Source organism: Eurosta solidaginis, chromosome 3, assembly GCF_040869045.1.
Source record: "Eurosta solidaginis isolate ZX-2024a chromosome 3, ASM4086904v1, whole genome shotgun sequence".
Taxonomy (NCBI): Eukaryota; Metazoa; Arthropoda; class Insecta; order Diptera; family Tephritidae; genus Eurosta; species Eurosta solidaginis.
Window position 1 is genome coordinate 262,193,685 of NC_090321.1, and position 21,881 is coordinate 262,215,565.

Genomic DNA, 21,881 nt, shown 5'->3' on the forward strand with positions numbered 1-21,881 from the left:
ATCATTACGTTTTAGACCTACTGCTGAGTTTTTCTTATCCAGCATCAGGCGACCGTAGTAGTACAAAATGGCCTGAGCTCGGGCCGCAGGAAAAACAATTTCAAAATCTTTAGACAAATTTTCTTCAACAAGAACACAAATTTTCAAAGCGGGCTCGCTCCCTCTACAGTGGTCTGGCAAATACTCTTCCATAAAAGACTGTTCAATAAATAAAATAATAAAAAAAAAATCTTTAACTTAAACGGTTTTATTGAAAACAATACTTACATGAATAATATTAAAAAGCTAGAAAATAATTAAGTAGGTCCAAGGTACTAGTCATCACACTCCTCATCATTCTAGAGCGTTGATCAGAAAATTACATAAAAGCGTTGGGCGCGTGAAATTTCTAAAAATTAGAGGAGTAGCATAACCTTATTTAGGTCCAGTTGGTCGTATATATGTAGGAAGGAAATAGGTTAAGAGTTAGGTTTAAGTATAGCTAGCAATTAAATGTACAGCTGGCAACCTATAGAATAGTTCACACAAGGGTTAAGCGGCAACTGTCGAAAATATAACGAAGCGTCTGATAGACCAAATCGAAGAGCGGCCATCGTTTGAACAGTTAAGTTCAGTTGAATACGAGGAATGTAAATTCGCAGACGTTAATCTGTGAGCGCTAACAAATAAAACCCTATAATTTAACCTAAGTGCGAATGTAACTAAAATACTATTAACATTAATTAAAACTTATAAATAACCAGCAAAATCAACCGGGAGCGTTTTATTTACCACATATATGACTATCAATAGAAATTTGACGCGTTCAATGCTTATACTTAATTGTCTGATCAACGCCCTAGATTAATGAGGAGTGTGATGACTAGTACCTAGGACCTACCTAATTATTTTCTAGCTTTTAGTATTATTATTACTTCATATAAATATTGTTTTCAATAAAACCGTTTAACTTAAATATTTTTTTTTTAAGTTATTTTATTTTCAAGTTTTTAGTATTTATTTAATTGCCTATTATTTCTCATTCTATTTAGTTCATTTAGTGACTCATTATTACACGGACACTTTCCTGACAATTTGTTACAATCTAAGTCCTCAATACATAATCCTTCCAAAGACTTTACTCGATTCTGCACCACGTATGTTTGTCCCTCCTCCAACTCCAAAATATTTTAATGTCGCTTCTACCGGACTGTATGTTAATATTTGTTCCAAATATGAACCAAATCGGACCAGAAATAAGATTTTTTTAAATATCTCGATCCTTGCGCCACCTAGCTGATATTTTTTTCACAGACCGCTTTCTATTTACGTATGTATTATGTGTTCTAAATATGAGCCCATTCGGAACACAAATACGATTTTTTTGAATATCTCGATCCTTGCGCCACCTAGCGGCGATTTTTTCATAGGTCGCTTTCTATTCATGTATGTATTATGTGATCCAAATATGAGCCCAATCGGACCACAAATACGATTTTTTTGAATATATCGCTCCTTGCGCCACCTAGAGGCGATTTTTTCATAGGTCGCTTTCTATTCATGAATGTATAATATGTTCCAAATATGAGCCCAATCGGACCACAAATACGATTTTTTTGAATATCACGATCCTTGCGCCACCTAGCAGCGTTTTTTTCATAGGTCGCTTTCTATTCATGTATGTATTATGTGTTCCAAATATGAGCCAAATCGGACCACAAATATGATTTTTTGAAATATTTCGATCCATGCGCCACCTATCGGAGTTTTTATTTCTTATTATTGTATTGTCATCGGGTCCTGAACTATATTCTGAGTTTCAAGCTTGTAGCTTATCGGGAAGTTACTTAAATTTCGATTACAAAATTCGTTCACAACGGCCGTGCAGCCGGCCTGTCAAGTCAAGCTCTAAATAAAACCGTTTAAAAAAGGCTGCTCGTGTGGAGTTGATTTATAACAAATAAGTCTCGTCCTTTCAGTTTATATGAAAAATAAAAAAAAAGCACAGCGCACGATTTGGAGTCGTATCGCGCTTTGCGTTTATAAGAAATTTGTAGCAATAGGTTTAAGAAGTCCAACGATAAGGAGCCGCCTGAAACCTCATTTGGACTCGAATGGCACGGAAAGCACTTTTCTAGTTCTTATGGACCCGAATCATTGTCCAAATTCGTTTGATAAAGTCCTATTCTCTTTGCAGCGAGTACAATATTTGATTTACCAGGTTTGATGCCGCACTGATAAGGCCAATCAGTTCGTAGATCTTTTTAACAATTAGGAAGACATAAACTTTTAGGCCATATTAAGTAGGCTGATACAGTTTGTGAGATCGACATTCTCGTTAGTTTTGCACTGCACACATAAGTTCCTTGCGGCGGTAGGACCAGATTTTGCATATGAGTTGCTGGAAGTTTTTACGAGCTCTTTGCCGTCATCTTGGAACAGCTCGGAGGGTTGTTCTTCGTTATCCGGCGTTTTTCAGCCAAGATAGAGCTATTTTCAGTTCGTCACAGTCGGCAAGACATTTTCTTGATAATACCAAAACTATTTTGAGATGGTTTTCGAGATTATTTGTAGACTAGTTAAGAAATCGCCATCTTTCGAAACATTGGTATAATTTAGGGACTAAATAAATAATTTTTTTTTGGTCCCTTCGGGAACTTGTTGTTTTAGTTACAAGATTGTTCGGATTAATTCGAAACAAATTTCGAAACTTTTTCTAGTTCAATTTGAGATTGTTTTTGGAATCATTTAAGGTTAGTTTTGCGACAACTTTGGGATCATTTCATGATCATTCTGGAACGGTTTCAAAACTGACTTATTTTTTTTTTTTTTTGTTGATTTTCCGACAGGGTGGATAAATGATGTATATTGGAACAATTTTCCGTCATCCCTTGTCAAATTTGGTTTCGAGACAACCCGGTTTCGGCGTTGTGCCATCATCAGTGTCGAGTTTGTTTTGATCTGTTGTTGTCGTTTGTCTTGTATTTATAGTCCGTAGGTACATGAGCAGGTACGGTCAAAGTTGATGCTTGTGTATATTTATGTGCATGTGCTGTGTGTTCATTCAGAACCGAGATTGGTTTTTACGGATCTATTTGTGAATTTGTGTATCACAGACGTACGTTGTCTCACTAGGGTTAAAGCAGGCCTAGGAACAATTTTACAATATTTCCACCTCTTTGGAATTTAGAGTGATGTAGCAATATGGTAAGCAGAGGACATTTAACGATTAAACTACTCGGTAAAATTAGTTTGAGTGTATTAGGTTTTGAGTTGGGTACCGTATTTTTTACACATTCAAAAATACATCGCACTCACTCCTTTTATTTTCAAAGTTAGACCGACATGCAAAAACAGTTCAACAGCGAACAAAATCGCATCCATTCGCTGAAACTTATTACCGTGTCATAAAAGTGAACACTTGCATGGATATTTCGCGAAGAATATAATATTTTTTTTACATTACCCGCTGTAATAACAATGTAAAAGCTTGTCTGCAATAAAGAGTATATGTAACATGACACAACTCCAATTTTTGTATTATACGCCCTTTTTTAAAAAAAGGCATATAAACATTGTATAACTCATTTCCTTACACTATGATGAATATAGTCGGTGTTTATTTATTTTATGAAGGTGTATAGTTTATACTTATGTGTAAATATTTTGACATATATGAACGCATATTTTCAACATACAGTAGCTGCATATAAAATATTTTATTCATGACTATATATTTGCATGCATAAAAAAAAAAAAAAATAAATGTAAGGCGCGATAACCTCCGAAGAGATCTAAGGCCGAGCTTCTCTTCCAATTTGCGTCGTGCTCCTCCTGATTTTACCTACAAATTGGCCGGACGGGACCTACATGTTTTATGCCGACTCCGAACGGCATCTGCAAGGCAGATAAGTTTTCACTGAGAGCTTTTCATGGCAGAAATACACCCGGAGCGCTTGCCAGTCACTGCCGAGGGGCGACCACGCTTAGAAAAATTTTCTTCTAATTGAAAAACCTTATTTCTAAAATTTTGATGTTGCTTTGCCCGGGAGTTGAACCCAGGGCATACGGTGTGATAGGCGGAGCACGCTACCATCACACCACGGTGGCCGCCGCATGCATATTGCATGCATATTGCTATGAATATTAGCAGCACTATGGGGTACTGTCATCTCTAAGCCGATGCCAAGCAGTGACTTGATGCACATCAATAATTCAATAATTATGTCTACACATATGTACGTACACGCAGCGGAGAAGCAACGCACAAATACATGTAGATATCTTATCTGAGATATGCAATATAATTGTGGAAGTGTCGCTCACAAACACACGCGCATGAGCTGTGAGAGAAGCTATAAAAATTGTGCATCTGTAGTTACAGCTGAGAAACTTATAGCAGATAACCCAACTAGTAGATTCTAGAACAGAACCGCCTAGAAATGTCAACGAGTAAACCAACCAGTATAAAAGGCGATACCAGTAGAGGTGCACTAATCAGTTTCTATTAAGCACGCTATCTGTCGAGCAATAGTAGAGTTATTTATTGTGAAGCACATTAATAAATACCATTTTGCATTACTCCAACTTAGCAGAAGGTTGCAAATAAGCGGATTTGCAGTAAATTCGTTACAATATTTATTTGTATGAAGCGGCCCTCGGGGATTTAAGGGGTTGATGAGCGCCAGTACAGATTTGATTTTTCTTGACCAAGAGAGGACCTTACTTTTCAATTGCCTACTCAGTCTAAAGTAGCACTTGCTAGTAAGAGTTATTCTCTATTTGACTTCTAAGTTGGGATTGTTTTTACTGTTAGTGCTGCTTCCCAAATAGACGAAATCTTTCACAATATAGAATTCATGTCCGTCAACGGTGACGCTGCTGTCAAAGCGAAAATGCTCAACCAAATTGTTAAAACTAGGTCATTCCAGTAGAAAACTGCATCCTTGCCTAGCTAGGAGGAGAATAAGGGGACATCTTTGAAAGCAAAGAACTGTTGATACAACAACAGGGCTTACCATTTTATCTTAAGATTTGAAAAAAAAGTACAAAAGTGTACGAAGGTGCGGTTCTAAATCGTATTTCAATACAATTCATTCCTGAATAGGGTCTCTATACATGGTTGCCATCCCTCATTATTATGTTTGTTACTCTGCATTTCGATACTTTCGCATATGAAACTTGGTACTTGCATGAGATGCTGCATTACTTATAAGTTTCTTCTTCTTCTTCTTCTTCTTAGAGATAAGTAGACTCTTTAAAGTTTTGGGGAGTTTTATCGATATTGATGGTGCTTTGCCGGATATTAATCTAGTACCTACGTTACAGAAAATATTAGGGTACTAGAACAACTACCGCAGGAATGATTCGATATAACTACGTTGAACCCTCTAGGTCATTGAACCCCTACCTTCCGTGAGGAGCCTGGAGTCGCCAAGGCCTAGCCTGAAAAATTAGTCGCCAAGGGCACGTGAGGTTGGCAGTTGTGTTGGAGAAGCTATAAGCTGCTCGTTGAAAACCCCTGCATTATAAGCACACTTATTTAGGTGTTGCCACCTGGTATATTTTTACGAGGTTGTCACCTATTTGCCACAACTTTTATAAAATTAAACATAATATGCCAATTATGGTATAATAGGAAAGAGTTGTCATGTCGTATTTTAATAGAAATATTTATAAGTAAAGTAGACACTCAGAGTTGCCACCTAAGTTTATTTAAATAATTTTGTATATCCGTTTATATTTTGAAAATGAGTTGATACAATTGAATAAAATTTTGATTATAAGCAAAACGCTACATTTTAATCTCTTTTACTTAAATGTTGCAACTTAGAAAGCGTTGACAAGGTTGCCACTTAATTCAAATAATTGAAAACTTAATATATATAAATATGCCAATTATGGTATAACTTACTTCCTTACTTAATTGGCGCTTAACCGTTTAAATGATTATGGCCGTCCAACGAGGCGCGTCAGTCGCTTCTTACCTCTGCCAACCGGCGCCAATTGGTGTGACCAAGGGATTTTAAATAATTTTCCACCTGGTCCTTACAGCGGAGTGTGGTATAACACGAAAGGTTTTCATGTCGTATTTTAATAGAAATATTTCTAAGTAAAGTAGTTACTTAGAGTTGCCACCTAACGTTATTTTAATTATTTTGTATTTCCGATTCTATTTTGAAAATGATTTAGTAAAATTGCATAAAATTTTGACGATAAGCAAAACGCTACATTTTAATCTCTTTTACTTAAATGCTGCAACTTAGAACGCATTTACAAGGTTGCCGCTTTATTCAAATAATTGAAAACTAAATAAATCAGGTTTGTAATCAAAATGTTGCTGATCTTAAAATAATATTTTAGGTTTATTTTCTATCAAAGGGTGAGCATTGTAGCAATTTTTTAATTAAGTCCGGCATTTTTGTCGGAATTTTGTGTCCGGATTCAATCTTGCCGGGATCATGTATGGTCTGAATTTGGTCGTTGGATTATCCGTGGTAAGAATTTGGTCATGTACGTCATGATTCTGAATTTTAGCTGTTTTATAAGTCGGGTTTATATTATATACACATTTTTATAACTACATAATTTTTCGCAGAGAAAGTTTGTCTTTTTAGCTTAAAAAAGGTTATCTTCGTTAAAATACCGAACAGCCTACGTACGTTCATATACATTAACCTAGGTCGATTTGTATGGACGAAAATTAACCGATATCGCCATCGATTTTTCAATAGGATTTGGGCTCAGGAAAAAAAGTTCCACTACGCATACCCAAAAAATAATTTTCGAGCCTGCAAAAACAAAAGACGAAAGGGTAAATTTTTCGACCAAAACGCTCCCCAAAAACCCAAAAAATATTTTTTTTCTTCAAAAAACTGTTTTAAAAACTTTGGCGGTAACAGTGTTAAAAAAAATATTCTTTGGGTTTTGGGGAGTGTTTTGGTCGAAAAATTTACCCTTTCGTCAGTTTTTTTTGCAGGCTCGAAAATTATTTTTTTTTTTGGGTATGCGTAGTGGAACTTTTTTTCCTGAGCCCAAATCCTATCGAAAAATCAATGGCGCGATATCGGTTAATAAATTGACGCAGTCTAATATACATACATATGTATAAGCATATATTTATGGTTCTCCAAACTGAAATAAATGTCCAAATAAAAAAAATGTGTTAAAAATATTATGTTTACTTACTGCCCGCGTGATGTGTGCAACAACAATGTAACCAATGTGCTAGCGCCAGGACACGTGCAATTGTTGGCGAGTAGCGCATATTTGAATTCATCCTCGCAGACGACATGCTCCGCAAATTTCACGTGTAGTTTGTGCTCTGGTCTGTCGTCGTTAATCAGCGGTAAGTGGTGGACGAACGATGGTTGGACAAAAAAACAGCAAACGAACCGAATAAAAAATGTGACAATACATACGCAAATGGAAATGGACGAATTATTTAGTAGCCCAAAAATCCACAAAAAATCATTCAATGTAACAAATGTGACAATCCATGGAATTCAGTTGGTTTTGTTCATTTCGAGGTCGCATCATTTAGGAAGTGGAGCGTGGAGCACAGAATTAATGAAAAGAAGAGAATAACAATAGAATGAATTAATTAATTAATTATAATTGCTACTTTTTATAAAGAAACAAACATACAAAAACTACAAAAAAACAAGTAAGGTTGTCTAAATTCGGGTGTAACCGAACATTATATACACAGCGTGAGTTTCAATTGTACAGTTCATTTCTGATAAATTACTTATTTGAATTGTGTTACAAGGGTTTAATTTTTTTTGAGGCTCTAGAAATGTTGTGTAACACTTGATCGGAATAGGGGCGCGGCACCGCCCGCTAAGAAAACTGTCTCACAACTTCCTCTTATAATAAATTTTGGTAAGTGAACTATCATTGGTACAAAACTTTTTTTCGCTAAAATATAGCTTATTATTCTAGTCCATGATCCTTTTAAACATCCTCTATATATAAAAGTGGGCGTAGTCTTTAACCGATCTCGTCCAGTTTTACTAGAAATATTTCCTGCTATAAGGAAAATATGTGCACCCAATCTTATTACGATCTATTAATTTTTCTTTGAGTTATGGGTCCCGATTCTTGGAATCTGCTTGGTCAAAACATGGTCGGTGCCACGCCCACTCTCATAAATTTGAATTTTTTGCTTTTTCTGCTTATAATTCCACTTGGAAAATGATACATCATAGATATAAAGCTCGTTTTTGCAAAGATATAGCTTATTTTACTCATCCCCGATCATTTTTAAAATCTTTTATATAAGAGTGGGCGTGGTTCTTAAACGATTTCTTTAAATTGTCTTCGAAGCAGTTTTTATAGTAAAGGCAACATCTCTGTTGAATTTTGTTATGATAGGTTTAAAGGTTTTTAATTTATGATTAGTAATATTTGTAAAATTGAGTGGGCGGTGCCACGCTCGTTTTCAAAAAGTTTTTAAAATTTGTATCAAGAGTCTCAATATCAGTCCATCAATCAAATTTCAACATTCTAGGTGTATTATTTACTTAATAATCAAAATATCACAAGCGAGGGGTGCCACGTCCGTTTTAAAAAAGTTTTTAAAATTTGTATCAAGAGTCTCAATATCAGTCCATCAATCAAATTTCAACATTCTAGGTGTATTATTTACTTAATAATCAAAATATTACAAGCGAGGGGTGCCAGTCCGTTTTAAAAAAGTTTTTAAAATTTGTATCAAGAGTCTCAATATCAGTCCATCAATCAAATTTCAACATTCTAGGTGTATTATTTACTTAATAATCAAAATATCACACGCGAGGGGTTCCACACCCGTTTTCAAAAAGTTTTTTAAATTTGTATCAAGAGTCTCAATATCAGTCCAACCAACAAATTTCAACATCCTAAGTGTATTATTTACTTAATAATCAAAATATTATATATGCAACAAGTGGACGTGGTTATCTTCAGATTTCGCTCATTTTAAATAGCTATGGGAGATATATGCTAAAGAACCTATTTACTAAACTTCAATAATATATCTCAATATTCGACATTGTTTTTGGTTTATTTGAATTCCATATTTTCTTCGCCCTTTTTTAGGAAGGTTACCGCGTTTACAGATGACCTAGCTATAGCCTATAGTTCAACGAACTATCTAGATTTGGTAGTAGGTATCAACTATGATGTTCATTAGATTGGGTTGGCCCCCATACAAAAAAAAAAAAGTTGCTAATGTCCACCTAAATTTAAAGATTATGTTGAGAGGGCTTCGGAAAATTTTTTTTAAATTTTTTTGTATCCTTCGAAATACAGCCGAAAAGGTTTTTTCGTTATAACTTGGTTAATTGACATCCGATTTTTAAAATTGATATGCCATTATTTTGGTCTTGAGAAGCTTCACATTTCCGTTTAATATCCTTTTAAGCCAGGCATGCTTAACCAACGAACCGATATCATTTCGTTACGATAATTAACGTTACTAAACGAAACAAAGTCATTTCGTTTCGTTTATTAACGTTAAGAACGTCAAATTAACGGAATGAATTTGTTTCGTTTTCTGCCATATCAAAACGAAATCAAATCGTTTATGCTGGCAAAGCTGATTGATGGCGTAGTCATTAAAGGTGAAAGCATTAGCCAAGCTGATTGCAACTTTTCTCATGAATTTTGACAGTACGAACATTTCTCAGAGTGTTTTTGACATTACCACCAACGAATTACACAAACAAATTACATGGAGTTTGTGGGTATGTCCGCTCGCTGTTACCACCTTACGGCTTCCCGTGGCTATAGCATTGCCAGCACAATTCAAACATAAAGTATCACGTTTTTGTTAACATTTTTAACGTTAACGAAAGTTTTCGTTTCGGTTAAAAACGAGATACAATTTATCTTGATAATTTCTTTATCGATAATATTTCGAAGTGTTTCAACGGAAACGGTGGAAATTTTTTGATAAACGATTAGCTTAACGTTAAGGTGCATCCCTGTTTTAAGCTATGAAGTCGTTTTCACATGATTACGTCAGCTAACACCACTTTTTTTTGTAGAGTTCGAGGCTTAAGTAAACAAAGTACCAACTCCGTTTTTCAAAGTTAGCCTCCAAAAAATAGATATCGGCTTTCGAAGTTCGAAATTCTACATTTCGAAATTTTATTTATTTTTTGTTAACGCGTTCAGCAAATTGAAAAAGTTAAACTGTGGTCGTGGTCCGCTCTTTTCCCTTATTTGAAGAGCTGAATTGTTTATTTGAGAAATTGGGTATAACAGCTGTGTTATACGAGGTGAAAATTCAGAAGTCCGGGTCGGACTTTTCACCTCGTATAACAGCTGTTATACCAAATTTTTCAAACAAAGAATTCAGCCCTTCAAATAAGGGAAAAGAGCGGACCACTACCACATATTTGGCATATCTTTATTTACGTTTTTTCAATGCAAACCCCAATAATAATTTTTCCTTCAAAAATATCATGTGTTTCAGGTCTAAGTATAATAAGAATTAGGTAAAATAACAGTTGCAATAATTGAATTGAACAATTGAAAGTGCTATAACTTCTTTGTTTATTATTTTAGTAATATGGTTTCAAAGCAACATTTCCTGGAATTTTTAAGTACTTTCGTAAGGAAAAAAGGATAAATAAAACAAATTTTTTCCGAAACCCTCTCAACATTATCTCTAAATTTAGGGGCGGACAATTGCAACTTTTTTTCGACCCAGTCTAATGTTCATCTGTTGAGAGTGTGGTTTGTTACACATAAAATGATTGTCAGCAGTAAAGCAAAGATGATGTGTTACGATTTATATTCGAAAATCTTTCCCGATATTGATATTATATTCCACGCCACTGTCTGCGAACATTTTGCTCTAAACAATTTGTTGTGCTCTGGAACATGATATAATTCTGAAACAACTTGCAGCGACAAGTGTTTTCCAGTTGAAAGAGTTAAAGTCTTTCAATATCTGGGAATTTCTGTGGACCAATCCTTAAGTTGGTCGACACATATTTCTCACCTGAAGTCCTACATGCGATCTACAGTTCGCTATTTTTATAGTATGAGGAAGATATGTTCAAACGCAATGCTTAGAACAATCTACTAAGCGTTCGTTCACTCAAGGCTTCAATAGGGAATATGCTGGTGGGGTGTACTTCTCACAATAATATCCAGCAACTTCTTATTACTCAATAATGTTTCATAAGGAAGATATGAACGTTAACCGTTTTCATCACAGCATGGACTTCTTCAGGGAGTTGAAAATTCTGTCGGTAAAACATGTGTACTATTATAAAACCTTAAAAATATTTTTTATTCGCTGTGGGTATTTACACAGCCTTGTTTCCGATGACTATATTTGAGGCAAAACTCGCTCGGACTTTTTGTTGTTCCCACTTCTCGTACTACTCATTTTAATAACTTCTTTACTATCGTTTCTTGTAAAGTCTTCAATAGGATGCCTGCGACTATGGTGTCATTAGGAATTTGCGAGAGTTTTTAAAAAATGTTAAATCATTTTTATTAGAGCTATCACACGACGAGATCAAAACTTTGCTGATTTTATTCATTATTTAACTCATTGAACATACAGCTTGTCTCTACCTTCACCCCACACATATCGTACATGTTCATTAAACGTAATTTTTGACGGCATTCAACACTAAATTTACATACCATTTTACAGAATGCCTTACTTTTCTTTCCTTTATTACTAATTTTATTAATTTAATTTAAGTTCCTATTTTATACATATATGTAAAAAACTTATTGAAAGAAAATGAATAAATCTAATCTAATCTAATCTTATCTAATCTAATCTAATATAATCTAATCTAATCTAATCTAATCTAATCTAATCAATTATAATCTAGTCTAGTCTAATCTAATCTAATCTAATCTAATCTAGTCTGATCTAATCTAATCTAATCTAATCTAATCAATTCTAATCTAGTCTAGCCTAATCTAATCTAATCTATTAACTCAAACTATCATGTGCACAGACAGACGGTTGGATGGATTTTGATATATGAAAGTCTATATCTATCTTGATTCCTTTATACCTGTACAACCAAGATTTATACAATCAATGTTAACATGCTCTGTGTGCAAAGCACGCTGAGTATAACAATTAACAATTAGAGTAACATAACCTAAATTGTGGCATTACCAATAAGTTGGAAGACAACTATGAAATGATACATTTTGTATTTCTGTCTCTTGAGCCCTTTACAACCGCTAACCACCCCACAGTTTAACAATGCATTCTTTGTTGTTGGATTTATAGTGCCACTTGCAGCCGCTATCAGCGCCCATTTATCATTGCGAGTAATTGCATGTCGTTGGCTCACTTCCACTGTGTTTAATGTATCAAATGTTTTGTGCTGCTACGAACGAACTCCGCACTGGTAAGCCATTGAAAAACGACGTTGTTTAGTAAGATTAATGGGACTTAATTCGGCGGTTCGAGCGCGTATCGCACTAGCTCCGCTCTGTAGTAGGTTAGGTTTTATTATTTATTTGTTTATTTGAATTGAATTGAGGTCGAAGTGGAACTTTTGAAAGTTACAAGAAAACTTGTGATTTTTAATTGTATTTAAATTTGTTTCACTGTAGCTAACCTTTGCGGTTTCAATTGAGCGATATTAAGTGGATTATTATTTAGAATATTGCTCATTGATAAATCAAAAGACTTGAGGGCTCAAAGAGAGACAAATAAATGCATTCAGTGAGCTTAATCGCTCTTTACGTGGTTTTTGATAATTTGTTGAATGCAGAGGTTTGAAGAACTTTTAGACATAGATTATTATCATGCCCCTTCGAGAAGTTCAAATGATGATTTTACGCTGGGTGACCTTGAAATAATTTTTAGGGATATTTCGGGATCTCGTCGGCGTTATTTCGAGATGACCCCTTCCGGGATCATTTGGGTTTCCACTGAATATCATTTTAAGACCTCTTAGGGGTCGATTCGGAATCTATGAACCCCAAACATTTTCGAAGGTATCTCGTAGCGAGCCCGAAGGGATACCGAAATGAACCACCAATGAAACCAAAGTCACCTCTCAATTAATTCCAAAATGACCCCGAAAAGACCACGGATTAGAGCTCTAGTCATCCCAAAACGAGCTTCAATTGATTCCGAAGTGATCATGAAATAATCCCAAAATTATCACAAATCGTCGGTAATATCCTCTAATGGGAGTCAAAGGAAATTGTCAATTTCAACAGGGGCGGACCATAGGGAGATTAATAGTTTTATTTGTATTAGTGGCGTAGGTTTCACATTACAGTTGAAAATATGGTTGATGTCAAGTGGGCGAGGGCCTACGCAGATGAGCTGTGGCAGTGATACATTTCTGGAAATCGTGCGCAATATTTTCAAGACTTCTCTGAACCTGGTTGCTAGGCGGTTGAGACATGTAGACTGGCCATCAATCTTGGAAAAACGGAACTGGTTTTGGAACTGGAGAGGACGTCTGCGAGTACGGAAGTGCTGCTCGTACTTTCCGATTTTATACAGGAAGCTTTGATGAACACCAATGTGAATGACAGGGCTATTAAGGCTGATGTTTCCTAGTATTACTGCGTAAGATCATCCATAGGAGGTGGAATCTCTTATAGAGAGCAGCACATTATCTCTATTAGATGGTTGTGGTGCCGATTCTGATCTATGGCGTGTTGGAAAATTTGAACACAATGGACGCGCGAGTATTACCAACACGTACAATGGACGGAGCTTTAAGACGTAAGCGGCGCTCTTGGAACAGCTCCTTCCTTAGCATTGAATGTCCTGCTCCCCCTAGGCTGCATGTTGCCTGTACGGCTCATAAATATCTACATTGAATTGTGCTGACATCGAAGGTAGTCTGAAGAACCTGATAATGCAAGAAATTGCTGTCATGGGTACAATTAAAACGAATGAAGATATTTGTAGGGTATTCGGAGGTCCGTTTGCCTCATGAATAGATGGGCCACAATTCAGCTCAAAAGATAGTTTTTCGTAGGTGGCGAGATATTTCTGACCCAATAGTGTAGGATAGAATGCGGGCTGCAAAAAATATTGGGCTATTACTTCTGCAACCTAGATATGAGGCAAAGGGCACCATCATGGCCAAAGCCGCGTGACTGGTTGGGCCCTATAAGGTTATTTTCTCCTACATGTGCCCTGCTAAGGTCGTATTTATGTCTCCATTACCCCTCTTACTAAACGGTTCGATCTGCGGGGCCCAGCTGCTTTCACTCCACCTTCCATTGTCACCTTGTATGTGAAGTACATATATGGAGGCGGGGGTGTTCATTGAGTGAGTCAGTACTAGCCTAGGCTGTTATTATTTTCTTTATAGATGACATGACACACATGAGCATCTACCAACGTTTACTATGCCTAAATGGGCAGCCCCTTCCGTTATCACCTACGCTCTCATCCCGACTCCACTATTGGTATTTCTCAGTCTATCTGCCGACATTGGCTGCCGCGCAAATCCACCTTTGGCGCCCGATATTATAACGTCCCACCTTCCTTCGCATACCACTACTTAACTGTTGTTTAAACATTACCGTTCCATCCCATCACTGCTTTTCTTGATCGCCGACAGTGGTTCGACAATCTCCACAATTAACTACCCAATTCTTGTCGCAGCGCCGTTCTTACAGTCCGGGGGTTATCGAAAAGGCTCCTTAGAGTCGGAATGGATCTGTCTAAATGTTTCCATAGAAAGCTTATTTTAAGAACTACTGCTTGGCTGCAGCAGGATGGACGAGATCTTCCTAGTCACATTTCAAGTGGTTTCTTGCACTAATTTGGGATTTGGTGCAGAAGTAAAGGAAGTTGTACGTCGACGGCAGTTGCCTTGATAGGCAATTATTGTGAAGGTCAAAATATTAATCGTTTTGAACAATTCAGTTGAAGCTAATCTAAGAATGAAATTAAAAATACATAAAAAAGTTGTCAGAAACTCACCTAAATATTTGTACATATTGCGGCACACTCGGTGCAAAATCCTTAACTGCCCACGAACGCAATATCGTGTGCTCGTCGGCTGCAGTCTTATCAGCATAGTTGCGAGCGGCGAGTATAAAACACGCCTCAGCCTCATTCATGCGTGCACGCGCCAAATCACCATCCTTTAAACAGGAACCCTAAAAATAAAAGGAAAAAAGTCGCAAAAGACCAAAAAGGAAAACGTGAAATATCAAAGCAGAAACAAACATTGAGTCAAATTAGGTTTGGTTAAGCAAACGAGCAAACATGCGGAATAACTGACTATAGTCACGCCTACACAGTTAGGCATAAATTATGCGCTTCAGCCAACATCAGTGTTTAAAAGAGGGGTAGGAGATCAATGAAGAATTCAAGTTTGTATCGCAAGCTACTCACCTGAATATAAATGACGCGTTGCGCCCAAATTGGCACCTGCAATATCATACGCATTGTTGTATCCAATTCCATTGGACTCAACAGCACCACATAGTAATCTTGTAGTAATGGATGTGCATAAAATTCGTTGAGGAAGTCCATGATTGTATCCGCATGTAGAGTTGTTGAACAGACGACTACATGTTTTTCGCTCTGCGCTCGATGAGATGAGTAGCTACCGCCCAATTTTTGTCGCTCCATCCATGTAAAGGCCAATTGTTCGAACTGTAGGCAGTGTACATACGGATAGGCAAAAAAATAAAAAAGGGAGATATTAGAGAAAGGTATAGTAGATTGTATTGTAAAAGCGAGGTGAGTTGTATACAATTCCTAGTATTTTTGGAAGGTAGGATCGGAAAACAAAAAACAAACGATATGCTACCGGTATACTTACTAGACTACTCTTGCAAAGCCTGACCTTCCATACCAGTTCTTTCACTTCATAAACCTCAGGTTCTCAATCCCTTTGTTCTTCCTTATTCCCCCTAAATTGTCATAAATACGTCCTTCTTTTCCGTGTCTTCCATTTGCCCTTCATTTCCATTAACTTTACCCATCCCTTCTTTTCTTTTTCCACTTTCCCTCCATAACTCCTTCAATTCTTCTTTTATTTTTGTTTCAGTTGCAATTTCACTTCATTTCTGCATTCGTATTTCTTTTCCTATTCCTGTTCCTATTCCTATTCATATTCCTATTCCTATTCCTATTCTTATTCCTATTCCTATTTCTATTCCTATTCCTGTTCCTATTCCTATTCCTATTCCTATTCCTATTCTTATTCCTATTCCTATTTCTATTCCTGTTCCTGTTCCTATTCCTATTCCTATTCCTTTTCCTATTTCTATTCCTACTCCTATTCCTATACCTATTGCTATTCTTATTCATATTCATATTCCTATTCCTATTCCTATTCCTATTCCTCTTCTTATTCATATTCTCATTCCAACCCGTATTCCTATTCCTACTCCTATTTCTATTTCTATTTCTATATTTCATTTACTTTTCCTATACCTATTCCAATTCCTGTTTCTTTTCCTATTCCTATTTCTGTTCCTATTCCTTTTCCTATTCAGATTCAGATTCCTATTCCTATTTCAATTCCTATTTCTATTCCTATTCCTGTTCTTATTCTTATTTATATTCCTATTCCTTTTCCTATTTCTATGTTCATGTTCCTATTCCTATTTCTTTTCTATTTCTATATCTGTTCTAATCTGATTCGTATTTTTATTCCTATTCCAATTCGTATATCTGGATTCAAGGGTCGATTCGTATTTCTATTCCTATTTCTGTTCCTATTCCTATTCCTATTTCTATTGCTATTCCTATTCCAATTCCTATTCCAATTCCTATTCCTATTCCTATTCCTATTCCTGTTCCTATTCCTAATCCTGTTCCTATTCCAATTCCTATTCCTAATCCTATTCCTTTTCCTATTCCTATTCCTAATCCTATTTCTATTTCTATCCCTATTCCAATTCCTATTCCTATTCCTAATCCTATTCCTATTCCTATTCCTATTCCTATTCCTATTCCTATTCCTATTCCTATTCCAATTCCTATTCCTATACCTATTTCTATTCCTATTCCTATTCCTATTCCAATTCCTATTCCTATTCTTACTCCTGTTCCTATTCCTATTCCTAATCCTATTACTATTCCTATTCGTATTCATATTAATATTCTGATTCCAATTCGTATTCCTATTCCTACCTCTATTCCTATTCCTACTCCTATTCCTATTTCTATTCCTTTTCCTATTCAGATTCAGATTCCTATTCCTTTTTCTAATCCTGTTCCTATTCCTATTCTTATTTTTTTGTATACAGTCTTATGCGCTTACCTACTCGCAATTATGTCTGTCTTCAGTAGTCATATCAGTACGAATGACGAGTGAAAGGCAAAGAGTGTAAATAAGAATAGAATTTGCGATTGAAACAAAACTACAACAAAAAACATTCGAACGTGTCATCAAGATGGGTGGGTGGCTGTTGCCTGTCAATCAACAGCAAGGACGACAACAACAGTTAATACATGTTAGTTGCGTGGGTCAGTTTTATTAGGCATTCAAGTGATGTTTGGCAACGCGACTGATGGTTGACTGAATATTTGCCGGGTGCTGATTCGCTTCGTGTCGTTCATTGTTAGTTTGCCAATCTCGTTTCACCTGTTTTGCATTTAATTTTCTATTTACAAAAACTGAATTTTTCCCAATGAAATTGTAAAAGCATTCGAATGCAAAAAAGAAAATTCAATAAAAGGTGTTTAAAAACGGCAATGGCAACTTAACGACAAATTTGTAAAATTGATCAGATGGAAGGTGTTGTCATTGCCTTACACAATTTTAAAACAAGTTCCCATCCTTCGCACTTACGCTCCTTTTTTCGTTCTCTTAATCTTAGATTAACCGACCTCTACGCGTTGGCGACGTCGAGTACGGAAGAACATTTAATGATAAGCTGTACGAGCTCTACGTAGATATCAACAAAGTTCAGCGAATTCAATCGCAGTGGCACGATGGCTAGGCCATGTCATGCGAATGAAAGATGGCACTCCGGCTAAGAAAGTATTTTTATCGGAACCCACCTATGGAAGCAGGGGAAGAGGGCAGCCCCCACTCCGCGAATTAAATTCCTTTGGAGTGACCGATTGGCACCATTTAAATAAATATATATAATGCGCGATTACCTCCGAAGAGACTTTAGGCTAAGCTTATCTTCCAATTTGTGTCGCGCTCGAACTTGTTTGATTCCGACTCCCAACGACATCTGCAAGGCAAATGAGTTTTCACTGAGAGCTTGGCGCCAGTTAGCAGAGTGAAGAAGCGACTGGCGCGCCTTTTTGGCCGACCATAACAGTTTAAACGGTTAAGCACCAATTAAGTATGTCAGTACGTAACCCCTTTCTCTTTCATTCTATATCTCTCATTTCCTCTCGCCGTTACTGGGACTCTCTCATTCTCTCGGTTTTTCCGCCACAAAGACTGCATCGAGGTCCCTACTCCTGTCTATCTACCTTGATTTTTCTTAATCTGCTTTTTGTCTCCGTCGCTCTTTCTATCTCCGTCTACTCTTCTTCCTTCGTTTTCATCTCCAGCTCTTCATCATTGTACGTATCCATCTCCTTCTCCGGCCCATGTCCATTTCTTTCGCCCTCCCTGTCTTCATTTCATCCTCTGTCCCCGTCTTCATTTCCTCTTCCCTCTACATCGCATCTGAATTTCGGCTTCCCTTCTATTACCTATTCCTTCTCCTCCTACGTCCCCGTCTCTATCTCTATTGCCCGTCTTCATCTCCATATGCATTTGCTCTCCTTCTTCCATCTTCATATCCTCTTCCGTTACCGTATCAATCTCCTATGTATGTCCCCGTCTTCATCTCTATTTTATAGTATTAGTCTCCATCATATGCTTCCGCCTCCACCTTCGTCTTCATTTTTGGTATCTGCATTCGATTTTGTTTGCGTCTCCATATCCTCCTCCTTCCTGGTCTCCATCTCTATTGTCCATTTCCGTCTCTATCGTTCGTCCCCGCCCTCACATTCTTCTCCATTGTCAGTCTCTACATTCGATTCCTCCTCCGTTTACGTCTACATTGTTCGCCTCCATTTTCAATGCTGGTTTCCGTCTCAAATATCTATCACCGCCTCTGCCCCCGCCTCCGTTTTCGCCTCCGTGTCCATTGTCCATCTCCATCTCAACCTTCATTGCTCGACTCCGGCTACATTTCTATTGTTCATTTCCATCTTCATTGCTCGTCCCTGTATTCATAGTCCGTATCTGTATTAACAGTTTCCATCTTCATTGTCCGTCTCTGCCTCTATTCCGCTTACGTCTGTATTTTCCAGCTCAATTCCCATCTCTCTTTCGTCCATCTCCATATTCATCGTCCGTCCCTGTATCCATTGTCCGTGTCCTCTTTTACAGTCTCTTCTCCATTGTCCCTCTCCGCCTGCACCATCGCCTTCATCTCGACTTCGTCTATTGTCCAACTCCATCTTCGTTTTTCGACTTTTCACTATCGTATGTCTCCATCTTCATTGCCTGTCTCCTTCTCCATTGCAGGTATCTGTTTCCATTATCCATACCCGTCTTAATTGTACACTTGCGTTACCTCCTCCGTCTTCGTTCCAATAGTTCGTGACAGTCTGCATTGTCCGGATCCGTATTCGCCTGTGCCCCTGTATACATAGCTCGTTTACGTCCCTTTTGTACGTCCTCGTCTTGCGTCTGTCTTGGTCTCGATCACTTTTTTCCGCCTCCGAGCGAGTGATATTAGTGATAGCCCATAAGAAAAACGGTGTTATCATGCAAGTTGGGTTTTAGCACTAGAACTATCTAAATTCAATAAAAATGCTTATCAGCCCTACACCATAACCTTAACCTAGAGGTCGAGTAATTTTTTTGCTCCAAATTACAACACCCTTAACAACAATACCAAAAATATTCGTGCCATACAGTAGCCAATCAAGATGTATTTTCAGTCTTTAACTGCGCACTCTAAGCCGTTATGCAGAAATTTAATTTTCACAATTTCTCTATGCACTCACACGTCAACAACACACAAGCTTGTATGAAGGATCCTTTTAATATACTCTCAAAAAGGAACGAAAAATGTGCGAAAAGTTAATAACAAAACTTTAAACATTTCACATTCCAATGCAATCTTCTAGGTCTTACTCAACAGCGCTTACTTGTTTTGACGCCTAATTGCTTTACTCACCTCCCCCTCCCTACTATGTATCAGAAGAAGGCTACTCCTTGTATGACAGCAAACGTTTACTCTTCCAGCATGGAAGATAGTAGCTGCGCTTACAGCAAAAAGTTTACAAGACTAAGCTGACATGACTTGGGGAAAACGGGCAATTAGAACGTTTTCGAAAGATTGAAATAATAAACTTTGCTGTAGTCACTGAGTGTGTGATTTTTAACAGTATTTTCAAAGAGCTTTTCCTTTTTTTAAATTAAAGAATGGTACTTTTAAGGGAAATACTAAATAGGGAAAGAATGTGTTAGCCATAACACATAAGAAGCGACCGTCGTAAAAGTCGGCAGTAAGCTCGTTGCCTTCACTGTGTTTCATAAACTGTAGAGGACGAGTCGGTCGAGCATTTTATGCATATCTGAGCCGCTTTTAAATGGAACAAGAATACGACTTTGACTCAGAAGTGTAACTTCGTTATTGACTGAGACTCTTTTTTGTGGAGAAGGAGGCATACAAGCATTTTCAGTATATCCGCCTTACTTTCGATAGAAAGATTTGGATCGGCAGTGTAAGTGTTGGATTTATTGCACCTCCTGCTTGGAATAAGACAGCGAAGCGCTTTCTGATGTGATACCAAGAATTATATATATTCCTTAAACGGGAAGAGAAAGTAAACGAGCTTCTGATGGATCTAGAATCAGGAGCTGTCGAGTGATGGCCTACGCGGATGACTTTGCAACCATTATTAAAGTTAAATTTTCGAAAATCCTTTAAGATATTTTGCAAATCTACAAGGACTTGATGACAAGATGGACTAAGTCAGGCAATCAACCATGAAAGAATGGACCTAGGTAAGAAATTGGCTGGGAAGGCCGCAATTGTCTTGCACTGCTGCAGGGGGACCATTGGTACGAGCTGGGGACGCTTGTCAAGGGCAGTATTCTACAAAATGTCATGGTAAACATACATTCTGTGTGGGATTGGGAGAAATAGTTAATAAGGGCCAGTGAACTGGTAAACTGGTTCACGGATGGCTTGAGCTTGGACGCGATGGTTGGCGGAGAGGTTTTCTGCCAGGGCTTTGATATAAACCGCAAGTTTGAGTTGCCTGATCCTTGTAGTGTTTTTAAGCGGAGGTTGCCGCAATTAAGGATATGGTGGGTGGGATGCTGACCCGTGCTACAATCATTAAACATCTACTCTGGTAGCTAAAATGAAACTAAAGGCTTAAGCCTGTGGTTCGGTTGAGGTTGGTATGGTAATGCTTGAACTCGCTTGTGCTTGCGTCGAACTATTTAAATATTAAAATCATCTGCGTCCGAGGACATAGCAATATACCAGGCAACAGTCAAGTAGATCTGCTAGCGCGCATGAGCACCAATGGAAGGCTGTACGGAAAACGGAATAAGTATATTTGAAGCAGATGAAAACGCCTGATTATTAGTTTATTTATAGCTAACTCGTCCACAGTCGTTAATTCAACTAACAGACCGTTCCGTCTGGCCCTCTCATCAACCTGCATTAATTTTCAAAAAATTAAATTTTAAAGCACAACGTTGAAGTTTTCACTATACTCACTGCAGAATTTTTCATTAATGGAAGTAAAATTGCTACGTTTGTAAAATAAATGAGTTTTTTTTTTCATGGAAATCCATTACATAATTAACTTTTTCTGCAAAATATTAACTCAACCGAAAAAGTTACATTAATATACGGATTTGATGCCATAATTTAATACTGAAAAGTAATTTGCTGTGAAAACGTTTCATGTCTATTTTTAAATAAGTTGACGTTAATAATATCGAAAT

At 37.1% G+C, this 21,881-nt stretch overlaps 1 protein-coding gene across 1 annotated transcript in view; it reads right to left on the reverse strand.

Annotated features, from left to right (window-relative positions):
- SLO2 (slowpoke 2) overlaps positions 1-21,881 on the reverse strand; it is a 743,624-nt gene that overhangs the window by 109,336 nt on the left and 612,407 nt on the right. Inside the window, exons 12-14 of the mRNA XM_067776215.1 lie at positions 15,332-15,595; positions 14,915-15,093; positions 7,168-7,308 (exon numbers count right to left, since the gene is read on the reverse strand). Of these exons, the coding sequence (XP_067632316.1) occupies positions 7,168-7,308; positions 14,915-15,093; positions 15,332-15,595 (584 nt within the window). The remainder of the gene's footprint in view (positions 1-7,167; positions 7,309-14,914; positions 15,094-15,331; positions 15,596-21,881) is intronic.